The sequence below is a fragment of the Danio rerio genome, chromosome 9 (genome assembly GCF_049306965.1).
Source record: "Danio rerio strain Tuebingen ecotype United States chromosome 9, GRCz12tu, whole genome shotgun sequence".
NCBI lineage: Eukaryota > Metazoa > Chordata > Actinopteri > Cypriniformes > Danionidae > Danio > Danio rerio.
The window spans coordinates 4261212-4278817 of NC_133184.1; the positions used below are offsets into that span (position 1 = coordinate 4261212).

At 38.6% G+C, this 17606-nt stretch overlaps 1 protein-coding gene across 11 annotated transcripts in view; it reads left to right on the forward strand.

The window, feature by feature from the left end:
- kalrna (kalirin RhoGEF kinase a) overlaps positions 1–17606 on the forward strand; it is a 273633-nt gene that overhangs the window by 90499 nt on the left and 165528 nt on the right. For all 11 annotated transcript variants that reach the window (XR_012385103.1, XR_012385104.1, XR_012385105.1 and 8 more), the window contains exons 2-5: positions 1850–1924; positions 3294–3408; positions 14179–14371; positions 16711–17223. Coding sequence is in view for 6 of the 11 variants with exons in the window: in XM_017357741.4 (XP_017213230.2) it covers positions 1850–1924; positions 3294–3408; positions 14179–14371; positions 16711–17223 (896 nt within the window). In the remaining 5 variants the exon portion in view is untranslated. The remainder of the gene's footprint in view (positions 1–1849; positions 1925–3293; positions 3409–14178; positions 14372–16710; positions 17224–17606) is intronic.

Consider the following 17606-nt stretch of genomic DNA (forward strand, 5'->3'; position numbering starts at 1 on the left):
ATGGCATTTTGGTCAGTTTTAATGTCTATACTTCGTTTGGCGTTTGTAGGCAAATTTAAATTAACATATAGAGTAGCTAGTGAACAAATGTGTAATATCAAAGTTGTTACCTGTATTATTTGCACTTTAGCCTTATTGGAACTCTATTGTCTATTGTCTCAGTTATTCAGCATCCAAATTCTGAATTAAATACAGCAACCAGGCTCTCACAATATCTTACAGGATCTCTGTAAGGCAGCTTTAATTTAATTGTATTATTAATGTGTTATTTGAATATATTAAATGACTATCTGGAATACTCTGTAATGATTGGTCGATCATGACATTCCAAAGTATGTTATTCTGAAATAACAACCGCTAAATAACACTGGGTTTTCCAGAAACTTCAAATCACTCTGTGAATATGTTCACATACAGTACTTACATCCACATTCATATGCCGTTTTATGAATGAATAATACGTAGGATAGTTTAAGCTACCTTAAAATGGTTTAATTTCTGTCATCTTTGCATTTTTGACTTTTTGGCACTGTCTTGCGACTGAATAATGTGCAGGTTTGTGTGTACTGCATCAGCTCCACTCAGACTATTTTATTTCTGTCAGCATTGCGTTTAATTAAACAATTCATAAACTATTATGGCTCAGAACAATGTTGTGTGTCGTATTTTTACGTTTTGTGGCAAATAGCGGGGATAAACTTTTTTTTCAAAGAATAAAGCCCTTCAGTCAACAGTCTTTCAGGTTTATTCTGCGATAACAATCTCCTGGACATACACTGTAAAAAATGCATAATACATTTATTCATGTTGTCCCAAGAAAAATTGATTAAGCTTACTTTTGAGTGTAAAACTGAGTGCACTTTATCCCTAAAGTATTATTGGGCTACATTGTACTCAAACAAATGCCTTATGCTTGCTTCTATTTTGTTGTAAATACTGTCTGTTAAGTAAACTACACAACACTACACTGAGGCCCTGTTTACACTAGTGCGTTTTAGTTTTAAAACGGCGTTTTAAATCAAAAACGATCCGCGTCCACACAAGCGTTTCACCTAGCGTTTCTGAACATATCTCCGTCCACACTACGCCACCAAAACCGTATTTCACGTGAGCATTCACCCACTCTGGGCATGCGCATTCTAGTATAAACAGAAAGCATGTGTCTCGCTCAGCATTTGGTTATTGTTAGTCAACAAACGCTTGCTTTCTTTGCGATGGCAAAGAAAGCAAGAGAGGTATTTTTGTGGACAGACGAAGAGGTCGAGTTGTTACTAAACATAACAAATGAATAACTGCACGATGGCACCTAAAACAGACAATAGTGCAAATAACTCTCCCATTTCTGTGCCCATGTTGTTGTTTACAGTGAAGGCTGGTCTGCTGTCTTCCGGTAGCGTTAAAGCCATGTGTTATAGTCATGTGATAGAGGCTTGACGAATAAGGGAAGGATACGCAATGACACAAAAGCCCCAATCAGGTGGCGAATCTCAGCAGCCCCGCCTCCGTTTTCAGATGTCTCTGTTTTCCCTCATCCACACTGAGATGGAGCAGCAGCATTTTAGAATGAAAACGGCCTCTCCAGCGTTTCCGAAACGCTCTGTTTTCAGCACTCAAGAACTCCGGCGTAGTGTGGACGGATGGCGTAACCGAAGCAAAACTTATGCGTTTTAAAACGAAAATGAATCATATTTATTAAAACTCCTGATTCAATGCTGATGAGTCTCGTGTAGAAGTTTCAGAGAGACTGGTGTAGTAGCGAGGATGGAGAAATACAATGTATGTGTTCTTTATATACGTTTGTGGATTGCAGCCGAAAATAATGTCTTTTTTACTTCTTTCTTTATCACAGGGTCTTTCAGAAGTGAAGGAATTAAAGCCTCTGATGTCCTTCCTGTGCTGAGAGAAAAAATAGCATTTGTGTCAGGTGAGTGTGCGATCTGCACAATTCTGAGGGTTACTCTCCTGTTCATTTTGTTAAGAATAAATGACTTTTGAAAAAAAAACATTTTAACAGTAATTTTGCTTTAGTTTTTGTTATTTTTTACTCATCTGAATAATTTTAGTTTTAGGGTGCTTTCACACCTACACTTTTGTTTCGGAACGTATCTCGTTAGCGCGGTTCGTTTGGCATATGTGAACAGGGCAATCACGCTCTGTTCCGCGCCAAAGTAATCGCTCCGAGATCGCTTGAATGAGGTGGTCTCGGCTCGATTGAAACAAACCCTGGAGCGGATCGATTGCAGTGAGAAAGCGATCTGATCCGAGTGCGGTTATATCACAGTGTTTTATGGATATGTAATAGGCTTACGGCTATATGAAGACAGAATTATGAGTATGGCGGGAAGTTTCGCGAGTCTTCGGATGCCCGCAAACGAGTGATGATCTCCCGGTAATCTCGCGCCTCCCTCCCGGTCCTCAAATAGGCATCGTCGCGCACCCTTCTCACCCCTCCCCACCGCGTCTCTCCTCAGACACGTTGCGCGCGCACCCTGTCAATCACCACCAAACCACCACCTCTCCTGACAGCTTAGCGGGACGCTGCAAAATAAACCCTGACACTCTGACCAATGTAAGGAGAGTTTACTCGCACATGACTTGTTTTAGCTCTTTTGGTCCGATTAGAAACTTTGCAGTGTGAAAGCGAACCGCTCCAAGAGCTAAGAGCAACAATGTAACAATTGTAATCTCTGTTTCGGAACAACTGAATCGATTCACAGGTGTGAAAGCACCCTTAGACAAGTTTTAGGGTGCTTTCACACCTGTGAATCAATTCAGTTGTTCCGATACAGGGATTAAAATTGTTACAATGTTGCTCTTTGGTCTTGGTGCTGTTTGCTTGTACAGAATCTGTATGTACAGATCTAAAATGAAAGCATTCAATTAATGTTTATGCCTATTTAAGACAAAATGAGTTGTGTTTAAAATAAAACATTGCTTAAAACAAGCAAATCCGTCAATAGGGTATGCAAAATAATCTTATTTTCTTCTTTGAAATAAGATTATTTCACTTACCCCATTGGGAGATTATTCTATGAGAAAAAACTCACTCATTTTGACTTATCTCTGAAAATAATACACATTTTTTTAATTGTCTAGAAAATGCTTCTTGATTTAAGAATTGATAGATATTTGGACTAGAAACAAGTAAGGCATTTTTTTTTTGCTTTGTAATCTTTGTTATATCAAGTATACAAAAATTACTAAAGCAAAAAAAACTTTTTAGAATGCAGCTCATGACATACATTGTGGGTATCAAGTGTTCAAGGCTTCTGCTCTCTCTGAATTGTCTGCAGGCGGTCGTGATAAGCGAGGTGGCCCTATACTGACCTTTCCTGCAAGGAGTAACCATGACCGAATAAAACAAGAGGACCTGAGACGGCTCGTAACATACCTGTCCACTGTGCCCAGGTGAGCTCAACACTGATGTGTGAATGAACATAGCAGCGGAACAGGCTGGAGAGCAGACATGAGCATTAGTAATGCTAATGTGTCTTTATCCTGTATAAATACGTCTGTGTTCTGCCCTCCTGGGCAGGAGAAAGCTCTTAGTACTAGAGTTACATTGGTCTGCATTGTGTATTTTATTAAAGGATCACAGTACAATGCATTGCAAATGAATTTGAATCAAATCTGCTTTATTGTGGTTTTATTCACTAAGCTCCTCACACAGAAATGTATTAAAAACTAATTAAAAAACTAAAAAAAAGTATTAAAAACTAATAAAAATCTACAGCGAAAATTATAATTTCTAACACAGGCAAATTGAGGATATATGCCCAGGGTTACATATTTGGGAAACTACAAATACATGCCAGGGCGACATGGTGGCGCAGTAATGCTGTCGCCTCACAGCAAGAAGGTTGCTCGTTCGAGTCTCGGCTGGGTCAGTTGGCGTTTCTGTGTGGAGTTTGCATGTTCCCCCTGCGTTATCGTGGGTTTCCTCCGGGTGCTCCGGTTTCCCCCACAGTCCAAAGACATGCGGTACAGGTGGATTGAGTAAGCTAAAATAGTGCTTAGTGTATGAGCTCATTGGAGATATGTGCCCAGGGCTACGTTTTTGGAATCTGTAAAATGCATGCTCAGGCTTGCAGTTGTTGTTGTTGTTGTTGTTTTTTTTTTTTTACAAATTCATTAGAGGCTGTTGTGTATATTTTAACAATATCAAATACATTACAGGGCCAAATTTACGTGTAAAACAAAGCTTGCACACAGTTATTTTTTGTTCACCGTTTTTTTCTTTTATTGGCATTATACTTACTGCCAAAACCGAAATGTCCTCACACCGCAGATTTATAAGACACCGGCGCTTTCTTGTAGTGTTGCCTCACTTCGCCGGCGCTTCCTTGTTGCCTCAACATCACTTCACCATCGCTCGCCATATTAAAGTGTGGAATGATGGTCAAGCGCCCCCTAACTTTAGAGCATAGGGATTGGATATTTACTCGCTGGAAGGAGTTTCCTCATCTCAGCTCATGGACTAACAGGCACACACTGTCAATTCAGGGAGATATAAGACGCACATAAATAATTTAAACGCAAAACCGAGAAAACCGCAATTCACAAGTGCGTATTGAACCGTGGAAGTCGTACCGTACGGTTCAATATTATATTGAGAACCGTGGCATCCCTATTGTTTATGAGGACATGCCCTGTGACCTCAAAATTCAAAACTGTTGGAAACATGGTCTTTGCACATTACAAATTTGCCACACGTTTCCTGTGAGTGTTGGGTTTAGGGTTAGGTGTAGGGTAATCTAATACGATATGCAGTTTACGATAACCACACATGCACATTTTGGCGCTTCGCAGCTGACCTCACTGGGCCACTGATCAATGCTGTCGCTGCTCTCAGATGTCAGCATCAAAGCCTGTAAGCTAAGCAGTGAACAAAGATGAACTTAATGCAAGTTTAATTAGGAGAACGAAAGAAAGAAACTGAAAAAAAAGAAAGGAAAATAAAGCGAGGACGGGAGACCCCTTTCTCTAAGTCCTTCCCTCAAGCCACGATTCATCATGCGAGCTCACAGTGTTTTGATGTGTTGTGCCCACAGGCATCCGAGCTTCTGTCCCCTTCAGCTGCTCTTTAATATAAACCAGCTTTAAACTTCATGCATATGTTATGAAATGAGATGCTGGCTCACTGAGAGGTATCAGTTACCCTGTTTCATGACGTAATGTGGTTAAGTGTTTCAACCCTTTCACACGTAAGTTCTCCTGCTGACCCCACTGAATGACTTTTTTATTATGAACGTTTTTTTAGAATGCATCGCGTTAAAGATCACATGTTGACGCATCAAGTTTCTATCTATCCATCTATCTATCTATCTATCTATCTATCTATCTATCTATCTATCTATCTATCTATCTATCTATCTATCTATCTATCTATCTATCTATCTATCTATCTATCTATCTATCTATCTATCTATCTATCCATCCATCCATCCATCCATCCATTCATCCATCATCTATCTATCTATCTATCTATCTATCTATCTATCTATCTATCTATCTATCTATCTATCTATCTATCTGTCTGTCTGTCTGTCTGTCTGTCTGTCTGTCTGTCTGTCTGTCTGTCTGTCTGTCTGTCTGTCTGTCTGTCTGTCTGTCTGTCCGTCCGTCCGTCCGTCCGTCCGTCCGTCCGTCCGTCCGTCCATCCATCCATCCATCCATCCATCATCAATCTATCTATCTATCTATCTATCTATCTATCTATCTATCTATCTATCTATCTATCTATCTATCTATCTATCTATCTATCTATCTGTCTGTCTGTCTGTCTGTCTGTCTGTCTGTCTGTCTGTCTGTCTGTCTGTCTGTCTGTCTGTCTGTCTGTCTGTCTATCTAATCACTGGCCACTTTATTAGGCACAACTTACTGAGACTGGGTTGGACCCCCTTTTGCTTTCCGAACTACCTTAATCCTTCATGGCATAGATTCAACAAGGTACTGGAAATATTCCTCAGAGATTTTGCTCCATATTGACATAATAGCATTGCACAGTTGCCACAGATTTGTCGGCTACGATCCCCCAACTTATTGTCATGTTTAAGAAACCAGTCTGAGATGATTCACGCTTTGTGACATGAGCGTTATCCTGCTGGAAGTAGACATCAGATGTTGGGTACACTGTGGTCATAATGGGATGGACATGTTAAGCAACAATACTCAGGTATAGGCTGTGGCATTGATACGATGCTCAATTATAAAAAAAAAATAGAATAAATAATGTGCGAATGCCTCCTAGTTCCGCGCATGTGGTGAACATTTTTGCTGTGAAAACTGATCGCACGACATCAATTTTATGCACTCCCAAATATATTTTGACATCACATAGATAAAATTTCGGGCGCATATGCAACCAAAACGGTCGCAATTTCGAGCCATGTCTCATATCCACAGCTATAAATGTACCGAAAGCAAAGTGTTCCCAAACGCCAGACCCGCTGTTGGTTATAAGAGGATTATTTTAACATTACTAGCCATTACGCCAGCTAGTGCAGCTATTGCCTGACTTAAGTAGTGTTTGGATGTGGGCTGGAAAGGCAGCATGTTGCCTGTGATGTCATTTGGGATGCCTCGTTGAGCGTTGTTGCAGTAAAAACATTATATTTCGTACACTTATTCTCTTTTATTTTTGTTGATATTAGTCTGAATCGTTCGGTTTGTAATGCGCACCAAACTGAAAAGTCTTGTACCGGACGGTTCAATTTAAATACGCGTATCGTTACACCCTTAATATATACAGTTGAAGTCAGAATTATTAGTCCCCCTGAATTATTAGAAAATTTAAAAAAAAATTTAATTGCTTTTATTTTAGCTGAAATAAAACAAATAAGACTTTCCCCAGAAGAAAATATATTATCAGACATACTGTGAAAATTTCTTTGCTCTGTTAAAAATCATTTGGAAAATATTTTAAAAGGAAGAAAATTTTTTTTGAAGGGGGCTAATATTATATAAATATATATATATATATATATATATATATATATATATATATATATATATATATATATATTCACAGATGGGTTGCGGCTGGAAGGGCATCCGCTGCGTAAAAAACTTGCTGGATAAGTTGGCGGTTCATTCCGCTGTGGTGACCCCGGATTAATAAAGGGACTAAGCCGACAAGAAAATGAATGAATATATATATATATATATATATATATATATATATATATATATATATATATATATATATATATATATATATATATATATATATATATACACACAATTGAAGTCAGAATTATTAGCCCCTTTTAAATTTTGTTTTCTTTTTTAAATATTTCCCAAATGATTTTTAACAGAGCAAAGAAATTTTCACAGTATGTCTGATAATATATTTTCTTCTGGGGAAAGTCTTATTTGTTTTATTACGGATAGAATAAAAGCAGGTATTAATTTTTTAAAAAACATTTTTGAGACAAAATTATTAGCCCCTTTAAGCTAATTTTTTTATCGATAATCTATAGAGCAAAGCATCATCATACAATAACTTGCCTAATTACCCTAACCTGCCTAGTTCACCTTATTAACCTAGTTAAGCCTTTAAATGTCACTTTAAGCTGTATAGAAATGTCTTGAAAAATATCAAGTAAAATATTATTTACTGTCATCATGGCAACGATAAAATAAATCAGTTATTAGAAAGAAGTTTCTAAAACTATTATGCTTATAAATGTGCTGAAACAATCTTCCCTCCATTAAACAGAAATTGGGGAAAAAAATAAACAAGGGGCGCTAATAATTCAGGGAGCTAATAATTCTGACTTCAACTATATATATATATATATATATATATATATATATATATATATATATATATATATATATATATATATATATATATATATATATATATATATATATATAAACATGTTTAGTCTCCACTTTGCATTCTGTCATTCATGAGATATTCTCATTAGCAAGAAGAGCGAGTCATCCACTTCCATTATAGATGTAGCAAAATCACACTAAAAGCATAACCCAGCCCTGTTGGATTTCCAGTCGGGAGCAGTGCTTGCATCATCAGTGTAAAGCAGTTCAGGCTGCTGGGTTGGTGAAGAGGGGAAATCAATGTTATTGAGTCAGCGTGCTGCAACCCCCCTTCTGGCTATGATTCATGCCCTGGGCTTCCTGTGCTGGCACATGATGTAGTGTTTGTGATACGCTCTTTTGATTCTTGTCTGTGTATTTCAAGAGAAATAGTTTGCCTTAAAAAGAGTAGGGTATTCTGTCATAGTGTACTAAACGTCATGGAACTCTAAACCAATATATCTGTCTGTCTTCTGTGGAACACATCATTTGTTTTAATAAATGTACGTTTAAAAAATGTTTATGGTTTTGGAACAGCAAGTTTATAGTAGCTATTAAGTGCTAAATTAGATTTAAAATGTAAAATTTAAGATTTAAAATAATAAAACATGCGTTTCATCATTACATCTTTGCTAGACAATTGACATAAATGCCTGATGCTTACAGCAGTTTCCTGAACTGTGGCATGTACAAAATATACACGATATTCTTATGACCAAATCGTTCTATAATTAATAATTATGCAAATTGGGTTTTCATTTGGACAAGACATTATTATATAAGGGCATCTATTACTCGTTAGCCCTTTTATTCTCTTTAGCCTTTAAAATAAAAAAGAGAAAATATTGTGTTCATGCAATCTATTGTGCAGAGAAGATTGTAATTATATTTCACATTTTCTTTGTCATAATATAAAACAGAAATAATTCATAAAATGGGTTTTTAAAAGTCTACTCCCCCATCGAGAGTTAATCAAATAAAATTATTCAAATGTGCTACTTAAAAGCAAGAAATAAAAATTATGTTTTTAATTATGTTATCATTTCAACCCCTTGCACAAATTAAGCTCCCTGATTTTCCACAGACAGCCATTTTCTGGAGAACATTTAAAGTCCAAACATTCCGTGTGAATATAACTGTAATAAAATGAAGCTCCAAGAGTACTTTTGTCCATCTAAAAATAGTAAAATCAATTTTCTTCACCAATTTCCTCATCAGGTCAGTGTATGCATTTATCATGGACAATATTGTGTGTTACACTACTGACTGTATTGGTAAAACGTCAAATTGTAAATGCACACCCTTGGAACAACATGATAAGTATGAGTGAAATAATCCTTTAAAATCAAATATTTTATTTTTTTATTGCAACATCTAAGCAAAATAGCTTATCGAATAAGAAAAAAAAAGGCCAGAAATTTATTCTGTCAATGGGAAATTGGTAGGATCATTAATGTTTGCTGTTAGTTCTGCTGTGTCAGTTATAGACTGTATAGGCCTTGTGCCATTAAACGTGCCTTCAGAAGAGAGAGTCATAGCAAGAGGAAGGGAAAGTTAGTTGGATAAAATCAATCTCAATCAACCAACCAATCAATCAATCAATCAATCAATCAATCAATCAATCAATCAATCAATCAATCAATCAATCAATCAATCAATCAATCAATCAACCAATCAGTCAATCAATCAATCAATCAATCAGTCAGTCAGTCAGTCAGTCAACTCACTAACTCGCTCAACTGACTAAACAATCAACTAATCAGTCCAAACCAGCAAGCTAACCTACTAACCAACCAGCCAGCCAACCAATTAATCAACCAACCAACAAATTAACCAACTAACCACCCACCCAATTAACCAACCAACCACCCACCCAGCCAACTAATTAACCAACCAACCAACAAATTAACCAACTAACCACCCACCCAATTAACCAGCCAGACATCCAATTAACCAACCAACCAATTAACGAGCTAGCCAACCGATTAACTAACCAACCAACCAAGCACCCAGCTAGCCAGCCTGCCTACCAACCAATCAATTAACCAACTAACCAACCAACCAGCCAGTCAACCAATTAACCAAACAACCAATTAACCAGCCAGCCAACTGATTAACCAACCAACCAACCAACCAATTAACAAATCAGCCATCCAGCCATCCAGTTAACCAACCAGTCAGCCAACAAACCAACCAACCAACTAGACAACCAAACAATTAACCAGCCAGCCAACCAATTAATCAACCAACCATCCAGTTAACCAACCAGCCAGCCAATTTACCAGCCAGCCAGCCAATCAGTTAACCAACCAGCCAGCCAACCAACCAACTAGACAACAGACCAATTAATCAGCCAGCCAAACAATTAACCAACCAACCATCCAGTTAACCAACCAGCCAACCAATTTACCCACCAGTCAGCCAACCAGTTAACCAACCAGCCCACCAACCAACCAAGTAACCAGCCAGTCAACTAATTAACCGACCAACCAATCAACCAGCCAGCCAACCAACTAATTAACCAACCAACCAACCAACCAATTAACCAACCAGCCAACAAACTAACCAACTAGCAAAACCAATTTACCAACCAGCTAGCCAACCAACAAACCAGTCAGCCAAACAGCCAGCCAACCATTAAACCAACCAGCTAACCTGCCAACCAACCAACCAACCAACCAACCAACCAGCCAATTAATGTGTTAAACTTAATTTAAATAGCCATGATGAAAATGTTTCTTGTCAATTAAATTGTGGTCATGCTGTACAATTTAATGTACTACAATTAGGTCCACAATTAGTGAGGAATGAATTATTACAAGCTCTATGGTTAAATAAAATGTGTGAGCAAAACAAAGTTGTAGCGCTTGTCATCTAAACATTTTTGTTTTTCACTTGTGTAGGGTCCTTTAAATAAACCTTTTGACCATCTTTAAGTTTTCTCTTTCCTCGCCAGTAACAGCATGAGTTACAAAATCTTAACTTCCATCAAATGCTTTTGAGATAAACAAAACAAACGATACTTCGGTCTGTGCAAGCATTTGATGAACGTGCGGGCTCTTTGTTTTTCTTGGGTTCTGCGTGGGATGAAGGGTCAAAGCAGCATTGCATGTTTATGTCCAGCTATTGAATTACTCAACACAAAATCAACAGCGTGGCTTTGGCAATAATTTGCCCCATTGCAACAGTAAACCATTCAAATTTACAGCTGTTGTTTTTGACTGCTTTCCAACTCAGATCTCAGTGTTGCAGGAAACGACAAAAGCTTATACGTGACATTATGTAGTTCCTAATCGCACAACATTTGTGCTGTCATTCTATCTTCTTTATTGAGGCATATGGAAATCTCTGTGTTACCGGTTACTGAAGCACTGGCGGGGTTATTTTTATCCACCAACCTCTGTGTGCTACTTCAAAATCAGGAGCCAGAAATAGAGGCTGCGCTGTTTCCGCTTAACCTCATGAGAACAGTCCTCCAGGAACTCTTTAAAAGCTGTCCAAACACTGTTAATGTGTTCTAATGCGATATTTGATGCAAGAGATTTTGAGTGATTTTTATGGAAATGCAAAAAACGAAGTGGTTTAAAAGGAACTTTGTGGTCTGAAGAGCACATTCTCTCTATTGATGTGTCTCACTCTCATTATCTAAGGGTTAAATGACTCATTTAAAGTGTGTCAGACAGGAATACTCACCAAAAACTGGCCCTTAAAGGGGAAAAAGTTCACAATTGACCAAACTGAACATTTGAAGTAATTTATTGATTTTAGAATACTTTTGAAAAGTGATTATGGACATGGAACGAGAAGTTTCATTAAAAATTAGGGTGTCAGAGGGGTCTTAAAAAGTCTTCAAAAACAAGAAGCCTTAAATAGTCATATAATACAGTTACAGAAACATTTTACACAATTTTAAACTGTTGTTAGATTTTCTTTGTCCATGTAGCTACTCAATAGGACCAACACCCATCCAATTGCCAACAATCCATCTCAATAATCATTACCAAAATCAAAGTTATATTTTATAACTATATTTATAAATGTGGTTTAAGTATCTTCCTTACAATAAAAGTTCTCCTTATATTTATAGACTATTGTAACCAGTGCTTAATTTCTGAATTGCGATGTCCTGGAACACATCAGTGTAACGGTGTCATGACTGTGTATGACCACTAGATGCCACTGTAGTTCGCCTGCAACTCCCTGCGAACTACAGTGGCCCAAGAACTACAAGTCCATACATACCACGCGCATTACACCTGGTTCACTTACACTGATTGGCCATCACAGCTGTTCCTGTTCCTGTTGATTTCCTGGACTATTTATACAACTATTCCACCTGTTTGTCACTGTGTCGTTTGTCTTTCTTGTCTCCGTGAGTAAGTCTTGAATATCGAGTTTGTGTTTCCTGAGCCCTGTTCTTGATTTATGTTGTAGTTTCTTGTTTTGTTGTTTATTTGTTACTTTGCGCTTTGGACACCTTGTTTTTCTGTTTGCTGCACTATTGTAAATAAATCTGCACTTGGATCCTCACCTTTTGTTCCCGTTTTTACGCTCTAACGTGACAAACGGATCCGGCATGTTAACTGAGGATGTAGAGGTGCTACGCATGAAAGTGGAGGAGGCAGGGGTGTTTAGCGTAGACGAAAGTAAAGAGCGGGGGGGAGTGAGGTGATGGCAGAGAGGGTCTGGGACGAAAGTGAAGAGCGGAGGGATTTGTCGTGGATGAAAGTGAAGAGGGTTGGGGAGTCACAGAAGAAAATGAAAATGCACAGCAGACGACAGAGGAGGGCGGTTGAGAAGGGGGATCAGAAAAATGAGGTGCCAGATTAAATTTTAGAGGTGCCGCATACGGAGTGTTCCGGCACAAGTTAAGCCCTGATTGTAACCGAGTTGAGGGATCAAATGCAGTGTATTAACTCAGAGTCAGGCAGGCAATGGTCAAAGCAGGAACAAATGGTATCAGAATGGTCATCCAAAAGTGTAGTCTTGGTTACAGGCAAAGAGGTCAAAACAGGTGGCAAAAGAACATAAACAATGAACAAGGCAAGGGTCGATTACATGGCAAGACTAGAGAAATGCTCCGTAAAGGTACAGGAGAACTCAGCAACATGTGTGAGAATGTGAAGTATATATATAGTCCTAGTCATTAGTTCTTGTGAGTTACCACTGCATGTGTGCAATCATGGGTGATCTGGAACTGGTGTGTGTGTGAGGTGCCTTAAGGGAAATGTGGTGCAGTTCAGTTGCAGAATCGTAGTTCGGGTGACAGTTAATGTTCTCCAGTGGTCTATCAGGGCTAGATTGCTGGCTAAGAAATTATTCATTTAAGGTTCTTACTCTAGGATAACAATTAACTGTCACTGATGGCTACCCCATTTTTGTACCCCTAGAACAAAGCTTTACCAAAGACTATAGAATACACAAGACATGTCACTTTAATCTTTTTGAATGGGGAAAAGTGTAACGGTCAATATGGTGAATACAGCCCCACCTACAAGTACAGGAGCCAATCATCGATGGCTATATGGCAAATAAAGCCCACCTTCTAGTGCAGGAGCCAATCATTGATCGCTGTAGACTGACGCTACTCTGGGGGAGGGGCTCGGACCACACGTGAATTTCTGCAGATTTTGTGTGATTTGGATGTTTAGAAAGGAAACTGAAGACACAGTTGCAGTTTAATTTTATTGGTGATTCCTAATATGAAATTTAATCATAAGTTTGACAAGCAGTTTTAGAGAATCTAATGTTTTCGCATTCAAATAGAATGCCCGAGCAAACTGCCAGAGAGTGGTTTCAAAGAAGGTCACAGAGTGAAATGACTTGCCCTAAAGGAACTTTGGCTGTACCCATCAGTGACAGCCTTATCTTATAAGTCCTATGTTGCACTGGTATATTTTATATAGTATCTAAAAACACATTGTATGCTTTAAAATTATATATATTTTTTAATTTATTCTAAAAAAAAAAGTATTTTATTTAGACATTAATTCCAACAATTAGATTATTAAGTGAAGATTATGTACCATACATCAACAAAACGTTTATTTAGCATTCAGATAATGTATAAATAATGGATAAAAAACAAAAAAAAACTGACCTTTTTGACTGGTTTTGTGGTTCAGGGTAAAATTGATACCAAAAAATATTCAGTTTTCTACCTTGTAAAACCGTTTAGTAGTCTAGACTAAATAATCATTAGTCTAGACTACTAAATCATAGTAGTAATAATAATAATAGTTAGCTTTCCTCTTCTTTTTGTTACAATTACTTAGTATTGAAGACTAATGATTCCATATAATGTGTTGTGTTCTGGTCTGCTCCTCTAAACCTCTTCTTCTCCATCTGTTTCAGTGAGGACGTTTGTAAGAGAGGCTTCACTGTGATTATTGATATGCGTGGCTCTAAATGGGAGCTAATAAAGCCATTGCTGAAGACGCTACAGGAAGCATTTCCAGCTGAGATCTGCGTCGCTCTCATCATCAAACCAGACAACTTCTGGCAGAAGCAGAAGACTAACTTTGGTAGCGCCAAGTTCACCTTTGAGGTAAAAGTTTCACCATCTGTCTCTGTGTCTGTGTGTGTTCAGTTATCTAAGGGGTCGGCAGCCTTATCAACCAAATGAGCCATTTTGGTCATTCTCCCTCCAAATAAAATTTGCCCAGAGCTCCAAAACATATTTGACATTTATATGACTATTACACAAATTATTGTTTGCAGGTATAAGGATGTGCCTGCCATACGTTTTTTTGTAAGCACCCCTATACAGGATAGTGCCATTACAGTTTTTATTTACCAGTGTAATTTTCTCTTTTACCTGTGAACTTTTGTTTTGTTTTTATTTGAATATAAATGAATGAAATGTAAAGCAATATTTACCAAAATATCATTTATGTTGCATTTCTGAAATGTGAGAACTATAATAAAGAAAATAGCTGTGGTTAAAATAGTGGTCCCCATTATTTCTGAAAAAATGTAGCATGCATAAGCTTACACTGACGTATGTTAAACAATGTAAGTCTGTTTGAGTCTTTCCAGCATTCCCGACAAGCTTCTTCGTGGAGACGTGTAATGCTTACGTTAGTTTTCAAAAGTAAAAGCGGCAAATCTGTGATTTCAATAATGGCGAAGCAACAGCGTTAAGCATGTAAACAGCTGTTTGTGGGGGTCATAGTATTACATTTGAGAAATAATAATCAAAGACACAAACAACAGCTGTTCATTTCGGCCCAATCCCAATTCTATTTTTTACCTTTTCCCTTAGCCAGTGCTTAATTTCAGAATTGTGAGGTCCCGAAACAGATCAGGCTAATGGATACCAGAGGATGTTGAGGTGTCGCGCAAAAAAGTTGAGAGCTGGGTGGGGGTGGGGTTGTTGCGGATGAAAGTAAAGGGGGGTAGGGGTGGTGGATGGCGGGGCATTGGATGGCAGAGGGGTGTCGCGGACGTAAGTGAAGAGGGTTATGGAGTCGCGTAAGAAAGTGAAAGTGAACAGCGGATGGGGGATTGAGGGATCGGTAAAATGAGGTGCTGGATCAGTTTTCAGAGGTGCCAGATCCGGCTTATTCTAGCACAAATTAAGCCCTGCCCTTGGCCCTGAAAACAAAGTGTGAAGGGAAAGGCTTAATTTTGCTACCAAGAAATGAGACAGCACTAAAACACCTGCACACTTCATCATATGTCATCACAATCTCTTACTTCATATGAGAGCAGACGATGGCCACAGCTGTACTTATTTTTTGGTATTTATCTTCAGGAAGTCAATGATATCATGTGGCAATAAGTGCACTGTGTATTTACACCGTGGCCATATTCATCTATGTAAACATACCAAAACAGCATTAACGTTATAGCAGACACTATAAAAGCTCATTCCCAGGCACTAGAATTTTCTGACATGGTATTCGAGTGTCAGATGTAAAAGGATGTTGTGGGACTGCTATACAAGAGTTGTATTATGGATTATAGAGACCAAAATTGAGTGTTTTATTATCATTATTTTAAGCATGTTGGTAAAACACGAACACCGTAATGAATGTATTAAGACACATGTTTGTTTTAAAAACCTGCCATGCTGCTGTTGTATATGGTGTACTGTGGGAATTTGTCTTACCCCTTGGTTTTGAGTGTGGTCCTGAAAAATTTCAAGGGCTATCTAGCCCATATGCCTTCAAGCTTAAAAAGAATGGGAAAAAGAGGGAAGGGCTAAGGGGTAGAATTGGCACTGGACCTTATAATTAAAATGAAAAACACAGTCATGGCTTGTTGATATGAGCGCAAAAATTCCAATCAATATCTGATATTAATGGCCCATTGGTCTAATTTCAGGAAATATACAACAAGTATTATGGCTTTAGCCATAATAAAAGTTCTCCGTCTCATATGTTACATAGAATGCCAAGATAAGTGTTATTCCCTTTGAAATATTGTTTAATGTGAAACAAAAAATTACGATTACAACATTTACAGGCTATGTGCAGTAGGTGACAGCTTAGTATGGCCATTACCGCCGTGTCATGTGCCGCCGCCGCTGTAAAGTAGTAAGAACGTATTTTTTAGGTTTAGCATCATCAGATTAGCTTCACCCAAAGAAGGGGTTCGAAAAAAATGAATATCTAAACAAATCATATAGGAGTCGTTAGGATAAATAAATAAAAATAAATGCATATTATAAGACAATGAAAGTATTTTTTGACCTTGCGTTCATATCAGCCTGTTGTTAGACACCCCTCAACCAAAATGTGACCTTTTATAATGCATAACAAGTGCTCTCCAAAGCCATGGGTTGCCATCCTCTGAGTTAGCCGAACAATCATCAGACTTCATAGTAAAATTTAAACATGGGCTTTATTCTTGGGCTAACCATCATCTTTTTCCCACTGACAGACTAGCATGGTATCAGTGGAGGGCTTGACCAAACTAGTGGACCCATCCCAGCTAACGGATGACTTTGAAGGTTCTCTGGAATACAATCATGAGGAATGGCTTGAACTCCGGGTGGCTCTGGAGGAGTTCCTGGCCAGCGCCGTTCACCTCCTCTCTCGCCTGGAAGATCTACAGGAGACTCTGGCTAAGAAGGAGTTCCCGGTGGATGTGGAAGGCTCTCGTAGACTCATCGATGAGCACACACAGCTGAAGAAGAAGGTGATGAAGGCTCCGGTGGAAGAGCTGGACCACGAAGGCCAGAGACTCTTGCAGTGCATCCGCTCCAGCGACGGCTTCTCAGGGAGGAACTGCATTTCTGGAAGTGCCGACTTCCAGAGCGTGGTTCCGAAGATCGCCAGTCTGCTGGATAAACTCCACAGCACCCGACAGCACCTGCACCAGATGTGGCACCTACGAAAACTGAAGCTGGATCAGTGCTTTCAGCTCCGACTGTTTGAACAGGACGCAGAGAAGGTGAGTGAGCTCAACAACAATAATGGTAGACTCTCAAAGATCAATGCTGACATAGATCCCATATGTGATCGGTGTAGGCAGGGTCCTGCTACTCTGTTGCACATGTACTAAATTAGTTTTTTTTAGACCTTTTCTGAGGCATTTGGGGTGGTAGCAGAACCATCACCATTTTTTGCAATTTCTTGGACCCCCATTGAATTGGGTAGGCTAAGTATTTCGTAGTGTATGTGTGTGAATGAATGTGTATGGATGTTTACCAGTGATGGGTTGCGGCTGGAAGGGCATCCGCTGCATGAAGCATATGCTGGATACGTTGGTGGTTCATTCCGCTGTGGTGACCCCAGATTAATAAAGGGACTAAGCCGAAAAGAAAATGAATGAAT